At 37.8% G+C, this 18,759-nt stretch overlaps 2 protein-coding genes across 2 annotated transcripts; one reads left to right on the top strand and one right to left on the bottom strand.

Annotated features, from left to right (window-relative positions):
• The first annotated feature begins 1,028 nt into the window (after nt 1-1,028).
• srp19 (signal recognition particle 19) lies at nt 1,029-5,497 on the top strand. The gene is given in 5 exon segments (NM_001303865.1): nt 1,029-1,174; nt 3,516-3,591; nt 4,369-4,440; nt 4,534-4,642; nt 4,994-5,497. Coding segments are annotated over 5 exon segments (426 nt in total). The 5' UTR covers nt 1,029-1,136; the 3' UTR covers nt 5,125-5,497.
• Nucleotides 5,498-7,424: 1,927 nt separating this feature from the next.
• Nucleotides 7,425-9,048, bottom strand: fam240a (family with sequence similarity 240 member A). The gene is made up of 3 exons (XM_010896005.4): nt 8,888-9,048; nt 8,406-8,530; nt 7,425-7,539 (listed from the first exon to the last, which is right to left on the bottom strand). The coding sequence occupies exons 2-3, from the start codon at nt 8,525-8,527 to the stop codon at nt 7,425-7,427; spliced, it is 237 nt and encodes a 78-aa protein (XP_010894307.1). The 5' UTR covers nt 8,528-8,530; nt 8,888-9,048.
• Nucleotides 9,049-18,759: the final 9,711 nt, after the last annotated feature.

Raw genomic sequence — 18,759 nt, 5'->3', positions numbered from 1 at the left:
CTCTGGGCTTGATTGCTACATTTGACTGTTAGTCCCGCCCCCTCCTTAGCTTAAAGAACACGTAAATAAATAAATACAGAAATAAAAGAATATGGAAATAAATAAATATAGAAATAAAATAATATTTAAATAAATACAGAAATAAATATATACAGAAATATATGATAATGTAAATGAATATTTTTTTTAAATAAAAACTGAAATTAATGATAAAGGGACTATATACATGGGGAAATAATATTTGATTAATACATTTATTATTATACTTTTATACATGAATAGATTTATTGATAGATTTATTTCTAATTTTGGCAGGTTTGGTCCTCCATATGTCCCTGGTTGTATCTGTTCTTAAATTATATAGACCACCTGTCTGGAAAGGATATTTTACAATGATCATGTGTCGTGGGGAAGGGGGAAGAGAGGGACCCCCTGGGACTATTTAGCCAGAGTCAAGACATTCAACAATGCATATGAGACTGTAACCACTGTTTCCTGCAGTTGCTGAATTAATAAAGGTTCAATTTGAGTATTCAGACATTCTTCATAATTTGTAGTAATTTCCACGACAATAGCTTCAGCTGTACATATTCTTCCACCACTCTGGTAAAGAACACAAACTGGCTTATCTCTACAGATAACATGAATCTCTTTCAGGAGCCAACTGATTCACCTCCCCAAAGGCGTCCTGTACGTCCCTGACTTATATGATACGTTTCATGACCGCATTATCTGCAAAGAGACCTGCACGTTTTGGTTGTACCTGAGTAAAACATCATCGATCATAACTCGACAGGACCGGACAGGGATAATCATGCTCCCCTGTAGTGGAAATTACGACCAGAACCTTCAGATTTACATATCTGGGGGATTATTAAGATACGTCATCTGTGGTGCTGCCCATGTTGAAGATACGCTATTACCCGGTCTATTGAGTTATGGCCTGAACATACAAATTAATACTTTATTGTCTCTTTTTTCCCATTTTCGTCATCTTCATATCAATAGCGGAAGTGACGTAAGTTGATACGCTCGCAGACTTGAAACAAATATGGTTGCTTGCTGTCAAACCGTATGGCTTTCCATACTCTTTAGTTTAAAATAAACGTTTTCACCAAAGAAGAGTTAACGTGAAAATGGCTCACCTAAGTAAAAATCCTGCCGACAAAGAAAGGTAAATAGTTAGCTCTTTGTTTTTCGTTTGGCCCTGTGACAAGTGTTTGGCTGAAGCCATAACAAGCCAGAGTAAATGCACGTAATGTATATACCCTTTATCTACGGTATTGGCATAATGCCGATTAACTAACGTAATATACAATACCATAAAACACTAACTAACTGGAATTGCAACGGGAAAGCAATTCCCGTTGCCAAAGTACCCACCGATCTAGCCAAAATGTCATTTTCACACCCTTGCATGTTGACTGATAGTCCAAACAAACGTCATATAAGCAACGTTTTCATGGAACTTGGGTGAATGATGGGGAAAAATGGTAACTAGACCAAATACTATTGACTAGTATTTTACAGAAGATCATACAAAAACCTGACTTTCAGCAGGAACTGCATACATGCTTGATATTAAAATATCACTGATAAAATAAGGAAAGAAAGAGTAATGTGCTATCGGTGTAATGGATTGAAAGTTACATTTAAAATAGAACACATAGGGTTTGGTTTATAAAAATATAAATATCTCTTGATGCATATCGATTATACAAACGAGCCCAAATCTCAGAGAGAGAGTTTAGTCTGTGTGTATACAATTAGTAGTCTGTGTTGATACAATTCTGGTTTTGCAACAACAAAGCTTCTCTTCATGACAGAACAAAGTCACAGTAACTTTCACCAACTTGGTACAAACTGGTACAGACCATATCCTTATTCTAATATAAAACATTCAGTTAGAGTAAACAACTTCGAAGCCTGCCACCTGGCCCAACTGTCTATGTCTGTTTTTCTGTTACTGAGTTGGATTCACTCACTCAGGGCTTTATTTTTGCAAGTAGTCCTATTTTTCCCAACTAGTCCTGAGATCTGTGGTTAATCAGTTGTAAACGCTTCCTTTTACAAGCTGTTTAACATTTAAGATTAATTTCTTATAAAAAAGCCTATATAGTACAGTATTTACATTTGTGGAAAAGCGCTATAATGATACAAACAGTATTCAACAGAGCTCCAGTCCAGTGATGTGAGGTGCACCACTGGCTGGGGCTATTACTGTTTTCGCTTTTTACTTATCTTTCATTGACCTTGAATAAAGCCTGTGTATTCTTGTACTGTGATGACTCCATGTTATACATGGCAGGTTCAACAGTCAAATAAATACCTAAACAACCATAACAAAAGCTCCAATTAGTCTTAGAATGGGTAACTAGCCATAAGTTGGTCCTAAATATATTCAACTGAATAATGATTCACCTAACATGAGCCATCATTTAGATGCCTGATGAGCTGTCATTAGTGTGGCAGTTGAGCAAGTTGAGACTAATCTGCTCAGAGAAACCCTAGATAGCTTTCTGTCACTGTCTGAACATTTAGACTCAGTGGTTAAGATAAGAAGAGGTAAGGCATTGCTCTACTTCCTTCTCAGTCAACCAGTCAGTTCCCACAGGTCTTACCTTTTCCTTTCGCTTCGGTAAAGAACGGCATTGGCCAATTGGAATTGTCTAGAACAGGAGTGCACTTCAGGCACTTGGATGTACACAAGGGGTGAATGTCAATCATACGCGTGTCAGTCTCTGACTGCATCACTCTTGGTATTTGTGCAAGATGCTGATGTGCTAAAGGCCTTGAGCTGTCCGATTTGTTGTTGGGTTTGACCCAGACATGTATTTTGTGTTACGTTTTCATTGTATTAGATGGGGTAATTTTAAAGAATGCATGTAGCTCAGAGTAATGATCTAGTGGTAACACTGCCACCTCCATGCACATATGCAGAGCCCCATGAGAGACTAGGATTCACAGGAGCAAATTGGATTGAACGCCTTGCTCAAGGGCAAAACTATTCGGCCCAAGTATCAGAACTAGTATGTTATAATTCTTGTTCGGACCCTAGGAAGAGTAACCACATCCTCGCTAGGTAATGGGCAAAATACTAAATTGCGATGTCTACTTAAACACATTTTCCCTCAAGTCCTCATTTAAGGCCTTTTGCACACTGCATGACCAGATGGTGGTGCTGTAACAAGCTATTAAAAATCTGAACTCTTCCATGTCACACCCCACTCCCCGTTTGATGTAAGGTCATGCAATTGCGTGTTTTTTTCCATCTTTTTCCATGGAACACATTTTCCTTAAGAACCCATGCCTATTTTCAGCCATCAATATGTGGTGTTGATGACCAAGTCACTGATCTGAATATTTTCAAGACGGCAATTGAAACTACATGGAGGAATGTGTTGATCAAAACTTGTCACTGTCCAAATACTTGTGGACGGGACTGTATGGCTTGCTGGCTCTTAGTTCTTCTGCCATTGTACTCTTTCTTACATATAACCCCCTTCTCCTTCTAGGTTCATATGCATTTATCCTGCATTCATCAATAGTAAGAAGACTTTAGCTGAAGGTCGGCGAATACCAACAGAAAAGGTGACAAGGGCCTCATGAAACCAGGGAAACAGCATAATTCTCGTAGCAGTGCCAAGTTGTTTTCTCAAACAGAGCAAGTGCATGTGGATACGTCATGTCAACAGCCACAAATGCAGCTTCCCATGTAAACTGTCTGCTAATAAATTCTGGGAAAGAGTTTTTACAGTGTCAGTGCAGTTGCCAGGTGTGTTCACAATTAGCCTGCGTTATGGTTTACATTTTGAACATGCAATTTCACATGAAAGATAATTTGAGGACATGGTTTACATTATTATTTCCACTTGGTTCAACTGCTGTCTTGTTGCTAACATAGATTGCCTTTTGTGAGTATAGGATTTCTAAGTGTCTGGTATAGTATGGGATGGGATGCAACACCATTCTTCCATGATATATTTCATCTCTTTGTATTTTGTAGTTGGTGGGGGAGAAAGTCTATCTGTGGTAGCACTCTAAAATCTCTCAGGGATATTAATTTTGGTTGACATCTTGTGTCTTAGCATGCCGTGAAACAGCATTAAAGTTAAGCAGTCTTTATCACTGAAGTTCTGGCCAAATGCGGCCCACAAATACCCCTAATTAGTATGATCTTAATTAGCCTTTGTAGACCAAAAAAAGTTTTCTAATGATTGTTTAAAGAGAACTGAACTCTTTCTCTCAGCGTAATGAGTCCAGCTGTTTTTTTAAAATAAGGAACCATTTGAAATGTAAAAAAAAAGGAGAAATCTCTTAACAAAGGCTTCTATCAATTCTCACAGTCTCCTTTGCTTTCATCCTCAGGCTGTGGAAAACCCAACATGTGCTGAGATCCGGGATGTCCTGACAGCTGCTGGAATGAATGTCTATGTGGAGGTAGTTGCAGCACAATTGGCATGATAACCATGGACATTTTCCAGCTATTATTAGGTGTACTGTATGAGGTGAACTTCTCCTTTTTTTTCATAGAACAAAATGTACCCTAGAGAATGGAACAGGGATGTTCAGTTCAGAGGGAGAGTACGTGTGCAGCTCAAACAGGATGATGGAACCCTATATAATGACAAATTCCCATCCCGTAAGTTATTTTATTTTAAAACGTAACATTTTATCAAAATGTTTTCTATAATTTTTTATTGACACTATTGGTAATTTTGGTTACCTGTTGCTCACCACCCATCGTGTTTGTACGTCATCTTGTTGATTTAGTGGATTATGTCTCTGTTGTTTACCAGTAGTACTGTATGTGTGAATGTAGCAACTTGTGAAATTGTCCGTGGGCTTTAGCAGAGTACCACTTCTGAAACATTTTGAAAGCATAGTTACAGCTGGTTCATTTACTAAATACTCTATGGTTCTATTCAGACATGTTCTATTCAAACATTTATTTTCTCCAAATTCAACCGATTTCCTTTTCCATTCCATTTAGGCAAAGATGTTATGTTTTATGTTGCTGAGACGATCCCTAAATTGAAATCCAGGACTCAGAAAGGTGGCGGAGGGGACACTAGTTCACAACAAGGTGAAGGAGGTAAAAAAGGCAAGAAGAAGAAGAAGTAATTCTGCTCAGTGTTTGCTTATTGACAGCTTAAGGCTGATATTTAATTTGAACCGTTTGAAGAACATTAATTTTCCAAATTGCAGCTATATATACCCAGATAAATCCCTGGCCCAGTCAATATTATATACTGCTTTTTTCAGTAAATTATGTTGCCCCAGACATCCGCTTGTGTGCCATGAACTGGATATGTTTAATATATTATTAACTGAATGAAATGTTTTGTGTTTTGACTTTTTTTGATTTTGTATTTTTAAATCTGTTGCTGGAATTTTTTGGATGATTATGTTGTGTTGCACTGGGCAAGAGACTAGTACTCTAATGCTATGAATTATGTTTCTGGTTTGGGATGCTTGAAAGTAAAAATAGATTTTCAAAATAATGTGACCACTGGTCATTTCATTAGTTTGGGGTCCTGATCAGCTGATATATACATTGTATGGGTTGCTGATCTTTGTGTTTTCAAATTATATCATTCTACAACTGTTACAGGTAACTTATGTCATCCTGTTTCATTCTTACTTAACACCTGACACAATTCTTACTTAACACCTGATACAATTCTTATTTAACACCTGATACAATTCTAATTTAACACCTGATACATTTTTTAAAGGCACATCTTAGTCCATCTCCAGGTCAGAGTGGACATCGCACAAGACATAATGTGTTTTTATAATTTATTTGTTGTGTTATACATACAAAATATCGTGTTTTCAGCCATGCAAATGCTTTATTGGATGTGAAAGTTTCCTGAAAGATTCTTGGGACAGATTTAAATTTGCACAGGAGACACTGGCCTAGAACTCTGAACCACCCTAGACCAGAGAAATACTTTTGATTTCAACTCCAAGACCAACTCCCTGAATATCCTTCTCTTTGATGTTGGTATTTTAAAAAAAGAAAACAAAAAAAGAACAACAGATTTGCTCCAAGCATTTTTACTGTGTACTGTATTTGTTAAAGTTAGAGGATGTCTTTAAGTTTACATTCACAGATGAAGGATATCAATCTGATGTTTTCTTATTTTTATTTCACCAATTACTACTGTACCTTGATTGCGCAACTGCTGAGTGACAACGAATCATGTGCACATGACATCAACTTTCAGCACAAGGAATCAGTATTTTGAGTGTGATGTGGTGACATGCAGTCTGTAGTTTTGTCAGGGCAGTTAACACTTTTTTTGACACTGCTGTCAGTCAGGGCTTTATCGACCTCTTACAGTACACATCATGACAAATAAATGCCCTTTAGGCCACCTGTTGGGTGAAAACGGTTATGCCAGGCATGTTTGGGACACCGCCGGCCCTCTAGTGGCGCATCTGTAAAATGTATTTCAACATGTTATAAACTGTACTAGTTTAACACAGTATGTTTTGTGGACAAATATGTAATTAATTACGGCAACATGAGCCAGCGAGTTGAATTGTTGAAGTCCCATAATGTGATGTAAAGAAAATGACAACCTACAGCGGTCTTTGAATATTATACCAGAAGATAAAATTGCTACTCTGGTGACTGGCAAGTGATCTGTATAGTGACAGCTGTGATATTCCAAAATGTCAGACTATTTTGTGAATGTGTCGTGGCTGTGCCCTGACCACTAAATCTATTAGACTAAGATGGATAATCCCTTCCAATGCAGTACAACAGCAGTAAATTGTTTTGTTTTGGGTGCATTCTAAATTGAAGTCATACTGCAATCTGACTGCAATAATCTTTGAGATGACAGCTATATAAAGGTAGAAAAAATACATCAGCATATTTCTTAGACCTTAGTGTTTTAATAGATGTACTCAGTGCTCATAGCCACAAGCCCATAATTTGTAAAGTGAGAAATGCCTACATGCTTTCACCAGTTGCTTGACATACCGGCTTTGTTCCAACTGACATAAATCAATAAAATAATTTTTATATTTACCGACACAGTCTGTTCCTAACAAACAGTTAAAGTATTTGGATACTTTCATACTCAGTAAAACTGCCTATATTCATGCTCACCAAAATGTTTCAAGGTAGTAACAGCTAAATGTTGTTTGCTGACTTTTGTAGTCCTTATACTGTAATAGCAACTAACATTTTCCCACAGTCCTTTAAACTGCAAGTGTGTGATCTTCATTCAGTCGGACTACTTGAGACTTCAATATGTTTGATCTTATGCCTATGAAATACTTCTGGACTGAAAAACAAATTTAACAGTAAGTCTTCCCTTGATGTGAGACTAAAAAGGTGTTTTAAAATTGATATAAGAAGACATGCATTACTTCACAAGTGAACAGAGGAGACATGCAGCAATCCATTATGAGTCATCATCTGCCTGTTGGGCAAGTTTGCTCTTCCTCAGAATTTCATCATTTAACCTCTTCAAATGTTTTGTTCGATTTTCAAGCCTTCGGTGCCATTCTTCTCTCAATCTATGTAGACAAAAAGACACAAAGGATTCTGTAAAAAAAAGATATTTGTTTCCAATATTGCTTTGAAAAATGTGTTTTCTGAATATCAGTGGATTTTCTTTCTAGTCTTGTCACAGACTCTAATTAACTGGCAAGGCAGCAGAAACAGCCGGCGCCCCAGGATACATTTCCTCTCCAATTTCTGTCTGAATTCCAATGGATTGGAGGTTTGTGACATCACGCTCTCATATGCAGTATTGTGAGGACGCCTGGAGCTCTGTCACCTTCCTCACATCTCCATGGCTTATTGCATTTGTTGCTGCTGTCACCCTGATGCGGCTGATAATCCTCTGACCTTAGCAGGCCAGGCTATTGTATGTCAGCTAAGCATGCAACATGGCATTCCCTAAGATCACTCAACACTCCCTGATTATCATATCGGATTCCCTGAATATTTTCCAGTCCTTTCAGCATCAGGGATATACACTTTATTACATGGACTAGCCACATGGGTTAAGAGATATTAGAATTTGACTTTAGTGATTAGTACTTTCAACTACTGTTTTCAATGTTAATTCTCCTGAGACAACATTTAGCCGAAAAAACTAATTGCTTGTAAAAAGATTATAGTCTGTTAAATGCACTGTAGCACATTATCCAAATTGATGCTGCTGAAACTCAAATATAAAAATAATTTCCTTGAAAGCCCTTCCTTCGTCTTATTTTTTTTTACCCTTTTTACCAGGTATGTTGACTGTTTACAGAGGTTATCTGTCTTACTCAGGTACAGAACTACAGATGTTTCACCATGCCACCTTGGGGATTTGATCTAATAACTATATAGCAGAGTACTGATTGTATTGCTTTAGATTTAAAACAAAACTTACTTGGTGAGAGCACTATTCTTCATTCTCATGGCTTCTGTTTCGGTCCGTTGGTCATGTTTAGCAATTTTCTGTTCCCAGATATCTTTTATATAAAGCTTATCATGAATAAGAGCCACATTCATTTCCTACAAGAAAATACAAAATATCAATGGATTAAATTCAATGCTGTGTTATTTTATAGTTCTCCTTTTTTTTTTTTACTTGCCAATGTCTCACATTTGTCAACGATGTCAGCATTCTTCATCCTTGGCAGTAATACATTTTACCATCTGGACTTACAGTAATATTCATTAAGATATAGGGGGAGTATTGTGAAAATGTGACAGCTTTTAATGGAAATCTATGCATGTGTCCCATTTTACAATTCTCAAAAAGTATCCATTTACACTATACTCAAACTGGTTGCTATAGGTGTTAGTGACAATAAGACAATTCGGTCCCGACCAGATTCATTAATAAAAGTAACAACATACATTACCAACCTTTTGTGGGTATGAAGCTTCTTATTCCAAACAACCGTGAGGATGTATTGTAAAGTCCCGTGGTGGAGCCAATTAAAGATGCACTCCACCAACCCACCTGCTGAGCTTTATTTAAAAACAGACAACGTGAGGTCTTCGTGTCATCCAGCCTTTTTTGAGAAGGGTTTGGAAGGCTACAGGGAAAACATACCAGTACTTCCTTTTGTTACGTAGCATGATATTCTGATTAGAGGGGGCCTATACTAGGGTTGTAGTAATGCAATGCTCAGCATTAGGTGCCTCCCACAGGGCCAACTTCCACACACACACACTTTTGACCACCTCTGTGGTTTGATGGCATTGAGGTAATTGGTAGCAATGGAAAGACACTTTAGTGATGCACATTGAATTTAGTGTTTTGATCTGGTAAAGGTCAATAATTAACATTTTCTAAAATGTTTTGCCCTCCAAATTTCTCTTCTGGTTTTGTGGTATCCAATCCGCAAATCCACTACTTTCTCATCAAAGCAACTCTAAAAGCTCAGGTAGTAAAACTATTTAGGAAATTGGCTCTCTGACACATGCTCTGCCAAGTCATGCTGCTCTTTAGGTGCCAAGTTGCGCTTAATAAAAATGTGATTTTCTTCATCAACTTGTTGTTAGATGGATTCCTCTCTCTGAAAATAATACATAATTAATGCCCATGATATATTCAGTAAACTGTAATCAGTTCAGTTTTCTGCTGTGAGAATGTTTTGCTAACATTAACCAATTCAAACTAAATATCATGAGAAGTTATGGGCATGTTAATTTTTAATAACCTATTGACCTGAGCTTTTTTACAATTAGGTTTTTTACATTCTCATGCCTTAATTAAGTACATCAATTTGTGGCTAACCGTGGTTAGCTAAAACATAGCTAAAGTTAATTATGGTTGTTTAAGAACAGAATCATAGATACAAAAAATGTCACACAGACATTAATCTAGGCTAAGGAACCACCTAACATCAAGTATGAGAAGTGAAATTCTCCTTTAAGCTCCTGCTCAAATGGCAGATACGAATCTTTGCCACAAACCTATTGTTTTTTTCTCTATGGAAAGAATGGCAGTAAATACACTACTGTTCAAAAGTTTGGGGAAACTTAGAAATGTTTTTATAGAAAAGCCAATTCTTTGTCCTTTAAAATAAAATGTATCAGAAATAAAGTGTAGACATTGCTAATGTTGGAAATTACTATTGTAGCTTGAAACTGCAGATGTCTTAATGAATATCTACATAGGTGTACTGAGGCCCATTATCAGCAACCATCACTCCCATGTTCCAATGGCACGTTGTGTTTGCTAATCTAGGTTTATCATTTCAAAAGGCTAATTGATCATTAGAAATCCTTTTGCAATTAGCTAAAAACAATTCAGTATCTGGCGCATCAGCAATTGTAGGTTCGATTACAGGCACAAAATGGCCAGAAACAAATAACTTTCTTCTGAAACGCTTTAGTCTATTCTTGTTCTGAGAAATGAAGCCTATTCCAACATGTGAAATTGCCAAGAAACTGAAGATCTCATACAACACTGTGTACTACTCCCTTCGCAGAACACCTCAAACTGGCTCTAACCAGAGTAGAAGGGGTAGGAGGCCCTGGTGCACAACTGTGTAAGAGGACAAATATATTAGTGGGTCTAATTTGAGAAACAGACATATCACAGGTCCTGAACTGGCAGCTTCATTAAACAGTACCCGCAAAACACCAGTCTCTATGTCAACAGTGAAGAGGTGAGTCCTGGATGCTGGCCTTCTAAGCAGAGTTGCAAAGAAAAAGTAATATCTCAGACTGACCAATAAAAAGAATAGATGTGTAGGAGATTCATACAGGGTAAAAGGGATCTTGAAGAAGGAAGGCTATCAATCCATATTGCAACGCCATGCCATACCCTGTGGACGGCCCTTGACTAGAGCCAATTTCTTCCTACAGCAGGACAATGACCCAAAGCACAGCTCTAAACTATGCAAGAACTATTTAGGGAAGAAACACTCAGCTGGTATTCTGTCTGTAATGGAGTGGCCAGTACAGTCACCAAATCTCAACCCTATTGATTTGTTGTGGGATGATATGTAATAAGTGCCCATCAAGCCAATACAAATTGTGGGAGGTGCTTCAGTATGCATGGAGTGAAATCTCTTCAAATTACCTCAACAAATTGACAACAAGGCCAAAGGTCTGCAAGGCTGTAATTACTGCAAATGGAGGATTCTTTGATGAAAGCAAAGTTTGAAGGACACAATTATTATTTAAATTAAAGATAATTATTTCTGACCTTATCAATGACTATGTTTCCTACTGATTTTGCTATATTTCTTAAAAACAAAATAAGCTCTTACATTGGAGCTATGCTTTATTACCTGTGTTTCCCTTAGGGCCAATAAATTGTAAAGTAGTTAGGAAATTCTTACTAATATGTCAAAGATTGTGAATAAATAAAAAAGATTGTGGAACTGCAATCTTCCTCTTGCTCAGCATAAACAGTCCAAATTCACCATGGTCCTAGCTTTGCCCAAACTGTATTTTAATCAGATTTTCTGGGTGGACTTTTAGCCAGGGGATTTGTGAGATTTATTCTGGGAGTAGGATGGTAGGGTGAAGCAAGGAATGCGTCACATGAAAGAAAAAGGAACTAGTTGCTGAGCACAGAATGCTAATGGTGTACTAGGCACAACATTTCCCTTCTTTCCAAATAATATTTATTTTCAGCAGACTAGCTCCAGGAGGTATATCATGTAGAGGGTGTGTGACACTTTCCCTTTTCAGCATTTCCATTCTACATGTCTTCCAAATGGAGCTGTTGAAATAATTCACTTGGTTTTAAGTGTCAACAGCTCCTATTTCCAAGACAGTGGAGATGTTTGGGCTACGCTTGACTTCACTGTCCATATGGCAGCTATGCAACATGGCGGCAGCAGTGCTAGTACAGCGTCACCTGTAGTTGAAACAGTCGCATTTTCCAGAGCAAGGCGGTGGAGAATGCTAAACGAACCTGCAATTTGGTGTGAGTTTTGGTATGAGCATAATTCTTCTTGGGGGCAGTCCTGAGGATGGAGGTCTACTCTCACTTCCAGAAACAGGGTGTTTGAGTTGTACCCATGTCAAACCTACATGAAGATTGGTATAAGCAATACGTCCTGGTTCCACTCTCAATCCCATTTTGAACTTAAATGGATTTTCTCAGATCAAATTTCAAAAAGCTAACAAACCATGTACTTATAACCACCAAACAGGTTGTTATAGATTTTTTGGTAGAACCAAGCCCTGCTATACCTTTACTTTATACAATGCAGTCTGTAAGTATTTGTAAAGTGACAAGTTTTTTTGTTTTGGCTCTGTACCACAGCACTTTGGATTTGGACACAATGATGATGGGTTTAAAGTACATACTGTCTGCTTTAAGGTGAGGCTATTTTCATAATGTTCATATGAGATTAACCCTTTAGAAGAAAAAAAACATTTCGTGAATAGTCCCCCCCCCCCCATTTAATAGTATTTGGGCAGTCTTCACAGTGTGTTTTTTTTATCATTAGTACAAGCACAAGAGAGCTGTCCAAGTCTTGTCTTGATTCTGGGCTGCGGATTTGACATCAGTTTCTGGGGACTGACAGCAAGTGGACCAAGGTACTATCAATTCAGGTCAACCTGGCCAAGGTGACACAGAAGAATACAATGAAATCGATAATAGAGATTTTGGCATGCCACAACATTAGGCATGGCAAAATCAATGTTGATACAGTAAGAAGAAAAAAGCACTGGTAAACTCAACAATACTACATGAGCTGCTGCTCCAGTGAAGACCTCTATAGAGGATGAACCATAATGAAGAAAACATCAACTGTGGATGTGTCATCCACCATCATTAACTGAGGACTTCACCAGACAAAAAACAGAGGTTGACCTACCAAGCGCAAAAACACTAGCTTCAATACCCCTTCCACTTCTTAATAATGTTGCCATACCCCTTCCACTTCATAATAATGTTGTCATACCCCTTCCACTTCATAATAATGTTGTCATACCCCTTCCACTTCTTAATAATGTTGTCATACCCCTTCCACTCGTTAATAATGTTGCCATACCCCTTCCACTAATTAATAATGTTGCCATACCCCTTCCACTCATTAATAATGTTACCATACCCCTCCCACTTCATAATAATGTTGTCATACCCCTTCCACTTCATAATAATGTTGTCATACCCCTTCCACTTCTTAATAATGTTGTCATACCCCTTCCACTCGTTAATAATGTTGCCATACCCCTTCCACTCATTAATAATGTTGCCATACCCCTTCCACTCATTAATAATGTTACCATACCCCTCCCACTTCTTAATAATGTTGCCATACCCCTTTCACTTCTTAATAATGTTGCCATACCCCTTTCACTTCTTAATAATGTTGCCATACCCCACCCACTTCTTAATAATGTTGCCATACCCTTTCCACTTCTTAATAATGTTGCCATACCCCTTTCACTTCTTAATAATGTTGCCATACCCCACCCACTTCTTAATAATGTTGCCATACCCTTTCCACTTCTTAATAATGTTGCCATACCCCACCCACTTCTTAATAATGTTACCATACCCCACCCACTTCTTAATAATGTTGCCATACCCCTTTCAATTCTTAATAATGTTGCCATACCCCACCCACTTCTTAATAATGTTACCATACCCCTTCCACTTCTTAATAATGTTACCATACCCCTTCCACTCCTTAATAATGTTGCCATACCCCTTTTACTTCTTAAAAATGTTCCCATACCCCTTCCACTTCTTAATAATGTTGTCATACCCCATCCACTTCTTAATAATGTTGCCATACCCCACCCACTCCTTAATAATGTTGCCATACCCCTTTTACTTCTTAAAAATGTTGCCATACCCCTTCCACTTCTTAATAATGTTGTCATACCCCATCCACTTCTTAATAATGTTGCCATACCCCACCCACTTCTTAATAATGTTGCCATAACCCTTCCACTTCTTAATAATGTGGCCATACCCCTTCCACTTCTTAATAATGTTGTCATACCCCATCCACTTCTTAATAATGTTGCCATACCCCACCCACTTCTTAATTATGTTGCCATAACCCTTCCACTTCTTAATAATGTGGCCATACCCCACCCACTTCTTAATAATGTTGCCATACCCCACCCACTTCTTAATAATGTTGTCATACCCCTTCCACTTCTTAATAATGTGGCCATACCCCACCCACTTCTTAATAATGTTGCCATACCCCACCCACTTCTTAATAATGTTGTCATACCCCTTTCACTTCTTAATAGTGTTGTCATACCCCACCCACTTCTTAATAATGTTGTCATACCCCACCCACTTCTTAATAATGGTCTTAACTCTGCTACAAGGGATATAAAAAGCCTTTGAAATCTTTTTGTACCCATCCCTAGTTGAGTCTTTCTATCTCAAAATGTTTTGAATGTACTTTGAATTGCACAACAAGGAAGTGGAGTCTCCTATGAACTGCTTCCATTCTGAATTAATCAGAATCACTAGAATTGATCACAGATTGTCACTTGATTTGTGATCAATTAGTCAATTAGCTTGATATGTGAAGGTGATTGGTTATACCTCAGCAAGTTGACAATTGCAATTCTAGAGGGTGGGGGGGTTCGCTTTTAGGATATTTTACCATTTTAATTTCAATTAATTTTCAGACCTTTTTAGAATTTTATTTTCACTTGGATATTGTGGGTTACAATGTGTAAATAAAGCCGGAAAGGGGGTGGTGACGTTTTTATATTCACTGTAGATAATACTTTGATATAAGGAGACAAATAAAAAATCAAGTCTATTATTTCAATGTCATTAATTGGTCAAAGGGATGACATGATTAATGTTACATTGTAATTACATTTTATTAGTGTTTATTATTTCACTTTTACAATTTCTGCTCTCTGTCCATAGAACATTTCATTTTGTGTAATTAAGCTGTTTCAAATGAATATTAAAAGTTCTCTAAATGTTAGCCCTACCTTAAAATGTTTTAATTATCAGGAATACGAAATGAAAAGTGTGCGCAACCTTTCTTCTAATTGTTTCTTTTAATATAATTTGGTGGGAATATGTCCAAGAAAATCCACCACGTAACATCAAACTGCCACTCACATGTTGAATGACGTGTGGAATGAAAGCGATTGGTAATGCCCTTCCATTCCGAACGCCTTGCACCTGTGATGTCTGTAGCAGAAGGGAGATGGATAGGGCACAGGGCAGAACATAGTATGGGGAGGGAAAGTGATCTATGTTGGCCATGATGCAATTCTCACTGCTGGTCAGTGTAGCAAATTCTTTTTTGAGAGAGTAACTGTGATTAGAAATGTGATAACACATGTCTGACATTTGATTTCCTCTGGGTGCGACACACTGTACCGCGGCAGTGTTACAGATAAGTAAACAAGGGTTAGCATATGGTCTATTTTCAGTACAACCAGCTCTTTTTATAACACACTATGATTACTAGAAGCTAAAACGGTGATGTATGCTGACAACTCTGCACTGTACATGTCAGCATACAAATCCAATTAGCCCCCATAGACTTTTTAAGAAAGAGTTGTGTAGTATAAGGATGGTTGAAGGTTTATCACTTAAAGGTCACTGGTGGGACAGCTAGGAAAAGGAGTGCAAGGGAATATAACCTTTGTAATAAATGTATATATTTATATAGAATCTGACTCTATATTGTATGTAAATACATGTGATCGTTCTTAGTAAAAGCTAATCCTTTCATCACAATCCGATCATTAAAACTGAATGTTCCCGGGCCTTCCCTGACGGTTTACAAATCAAGGACTCAGATCTGGTCGCTTAAACTTGGCATCATTTTTTTTTAAATCAGTAGCCATACAAACTCAAGTATGAAGATGAACAAGGAATGCTGTCGTAATCTATATTTCAAAGTAATACAATTTATTCCAATCAAGTAATAAAGTTATAATACCAAACATAGTTACATACCAGCAATATTCAACATCCTCACAAATCATATCCAGATCAACTAATAATACCATCAGTATCTAAAACACACTATAGCACAAACGTGCCAGGAGCGTCCGTTGACAATAGACTCTTTTATCTGGAATAGATTCTATCTGGAAGGAAATGCCTGGCTTTTCCCCACTATGGATCCGGGCCTGATTTATCTGAACAATATTCTCAGCCCTCGTATCGTTCCTGTGATACATTGTGGACGTTCTGAGTTCAGAACAAATTCTTTGTGTTGTGGTTTTCTGTATAACATTGCTTACACTGAGCATATTTCCAAGGCAACTGTCTGTCGAGCTGTCAGAGATGTGACTTGCACTGAAACGTTTACTGTACACTTTTGTTTGGTTCCTAGAATCACAAGACTCATAAAAAAGAATTCCACAGAATTGCAGGTATCAGTCTAAGCAGTAATCATTTTATTTAGTATGAAGCTTTGAGACTTGAAGCACTAATCAGTTCATATTTTAGGGTTTCCAGGTGTGATTGGCTGCATAGATGACACTCATAATAATATCACAGCTCCTTCAGTAAATGAAGGAGATGATGTGAATAGGAAGTCTTTCCACAGTGTTAATGTGCAGGTAGGCAAACAAAGAATTGTGCTTTTTTTTGCTTAGAAAATTTCACTTACTGCTTTAAATATATCAAATATTAAATGTAGCCACTGAAAGGTGTTTAATCACAATTGGTTGTACTGAAATTATACTTTTCCTGTTTGAAGTATATTTTAATATTTTATCATCATTTGCTGCCAAGTACATTTGTGCCTGTTGGGTTGTACCTGCATAAATAGAAGAAGGAGACTCAAGAAGTTTGGCATGTTTGTAAAAACTCTCATCAACTTCTACAGGGGCACCATTGAGAGCATCCTCTCAGGCTGCATTACTGCCTCGTATGGCAGCAGCTCAGCTGTTGATCACAGTTGCCTACCATCTTCCTGCCATGCAAGGCATCAACCATACGCGATGCCTTAGGAAAGCACGGAACATCATAAAATACTACAACCACCCAGGCTATGGTCTGTTCACACTGCTGCCATCTGGTAGATGCTACCGGAGCATCAGGGCAGGCCCTTCCAGACTCACAGTTTTTTCTCTCAGGTCATAAAGCTCTTCCACCAGCAAAACTGATCCATGATCATACTGATCACACATGAACATTCTAGATGCTCTGATGTCTTTTCAGGTACATTCAATGTACATTAGATATCTTTTCAGGTACCATTCATAAGCATATTACACTCATATTACACGCATATGTATGTATAATATTCAAAACCTTTACCCATATTGTTCATATTCCCCATCCTACTCTCTTTAAAATTGCTGCTTGTTTACAGTGTTATGTATATTATTGCCATATTTTTGCTTTATATATTTCTTAATTCTTACTACGTAGATGTCGTGTGACATGAAACAAGGAGTTCACTGTTCAGAATGATGCTGCATTATTCGGTGCATTTGATAAATAAACTCTGAACTTGATATTACACCCACACATTATATTCATGTTTAGATTTTTTTTTCAATTCATTAATTCATAAATTTTTTCAATAAATACTTGTGCTTTTTCTCAGTCAGCAATTTTCTACCAAGCTAGCTCACCTTCTTTTGCTGCTGCAACTGTATTACTTTTCTCTTGAATAAACATAGTTTGCAAATGCATTTATTAATATTTCTAACTCCAATGGGGAGAAATACAGGGTTTGAGACCTTTTTCTCATTTTGCCATGATGAATCATGTTATATGTGTTCCACTTATGAGGGTTTTTAATTTCCTCATGCGCGTGCTTTACTCACGGTTAAATTAACTCAGAGTTGACTGAACTAATTCTTACAACCTGTCCTGAAACCGTCTTCTCAGAGTTTGACAGCTCAGAGTCAGTCAACCCAGAATTGTGGTTTAAACTCAGAGTATGTTGACCCTGCTTTCTGAAATACCCGCAACATGTTGGGAGGTCTCTTTAACGAGAACAAATTCACATCATTGTTTGTGATATGGCTATTCATCCTAACTGCAGACATACTAAAACACTCCCAAATAATCATTATCATTACTTTATCTGTGGTTGTCAGTCATGCAACACTGACAAACATTCTGTAGTGTTCTATCCATTCTGTAAGTTTGATCCATAACCTGTACAGAACAATAAAGCATATCAGACTATTCATCCCTTTATGGGAAACAAGGAAAATCCAAACATTACAGAAATGTCCCCACTATCATGCATTTGGCTACATTCCAGTTTGTGCAGAGTTTCACACCTCTACAGGTGAGCTCAGGAGGGTGGGGCTGATGGCCCACACCTGGTGTTTTCGGATCCTAAGGGACAGCAAATGTAATGCAGGACCCCTGATTAACATCACCTATGCCACATTTCCACTGGTGGTTTACCCCGGCACCAGGGTCACACCGGTGATTAATGCTAATGTTGGCTCTAGACTTTCCTGTTTCCAGTACACATTTGGTACCAAGGACTTAAGGAGGGGTTTAGGTGGGGAGGGAGGAGTAAACTATCAACGAGATTTAGTTTTCCTGTTACGAAAAATAAAAGGTGATAATTTTTTGGTAGTAAAATAAACAATAACGCCAGTTTGTTTAAAATATGGCATTTGAGCTTAATTTCTTCTTCATACTCCTGCGACTGGCTCCCCGCGTTTTCACACCATGTCATGCGTCAATCCACAAAACCCGCCCTAAGTCCTAAAGTCCGGGGCTTGGCACCAAGTGAGAGCCGGGGGAATCGGCTATGGCCTAGTGGTCGACTGGCCCTGGCCCGTGTCAGTGGAAATAGAAAACAATCTGGACTTTAGGGTAAAACACCAGTGTT

This window comes from Esox lucius, chromosome 13, assembly GCF_011004845.1.
Source record: "Esox lucius isolate fEsoLuc1 chromosome 13, fEsoLuc1.pri, whole genome shotgun sequence".
NCBI lineage: Eukaryota > Metazoa > Chordata > Actinopteri > Esociformes > Esocidae > Esox > Esox lucius.
This window is presented reverse-complemented; position numbering and strand designations above follow the sequence as displayed.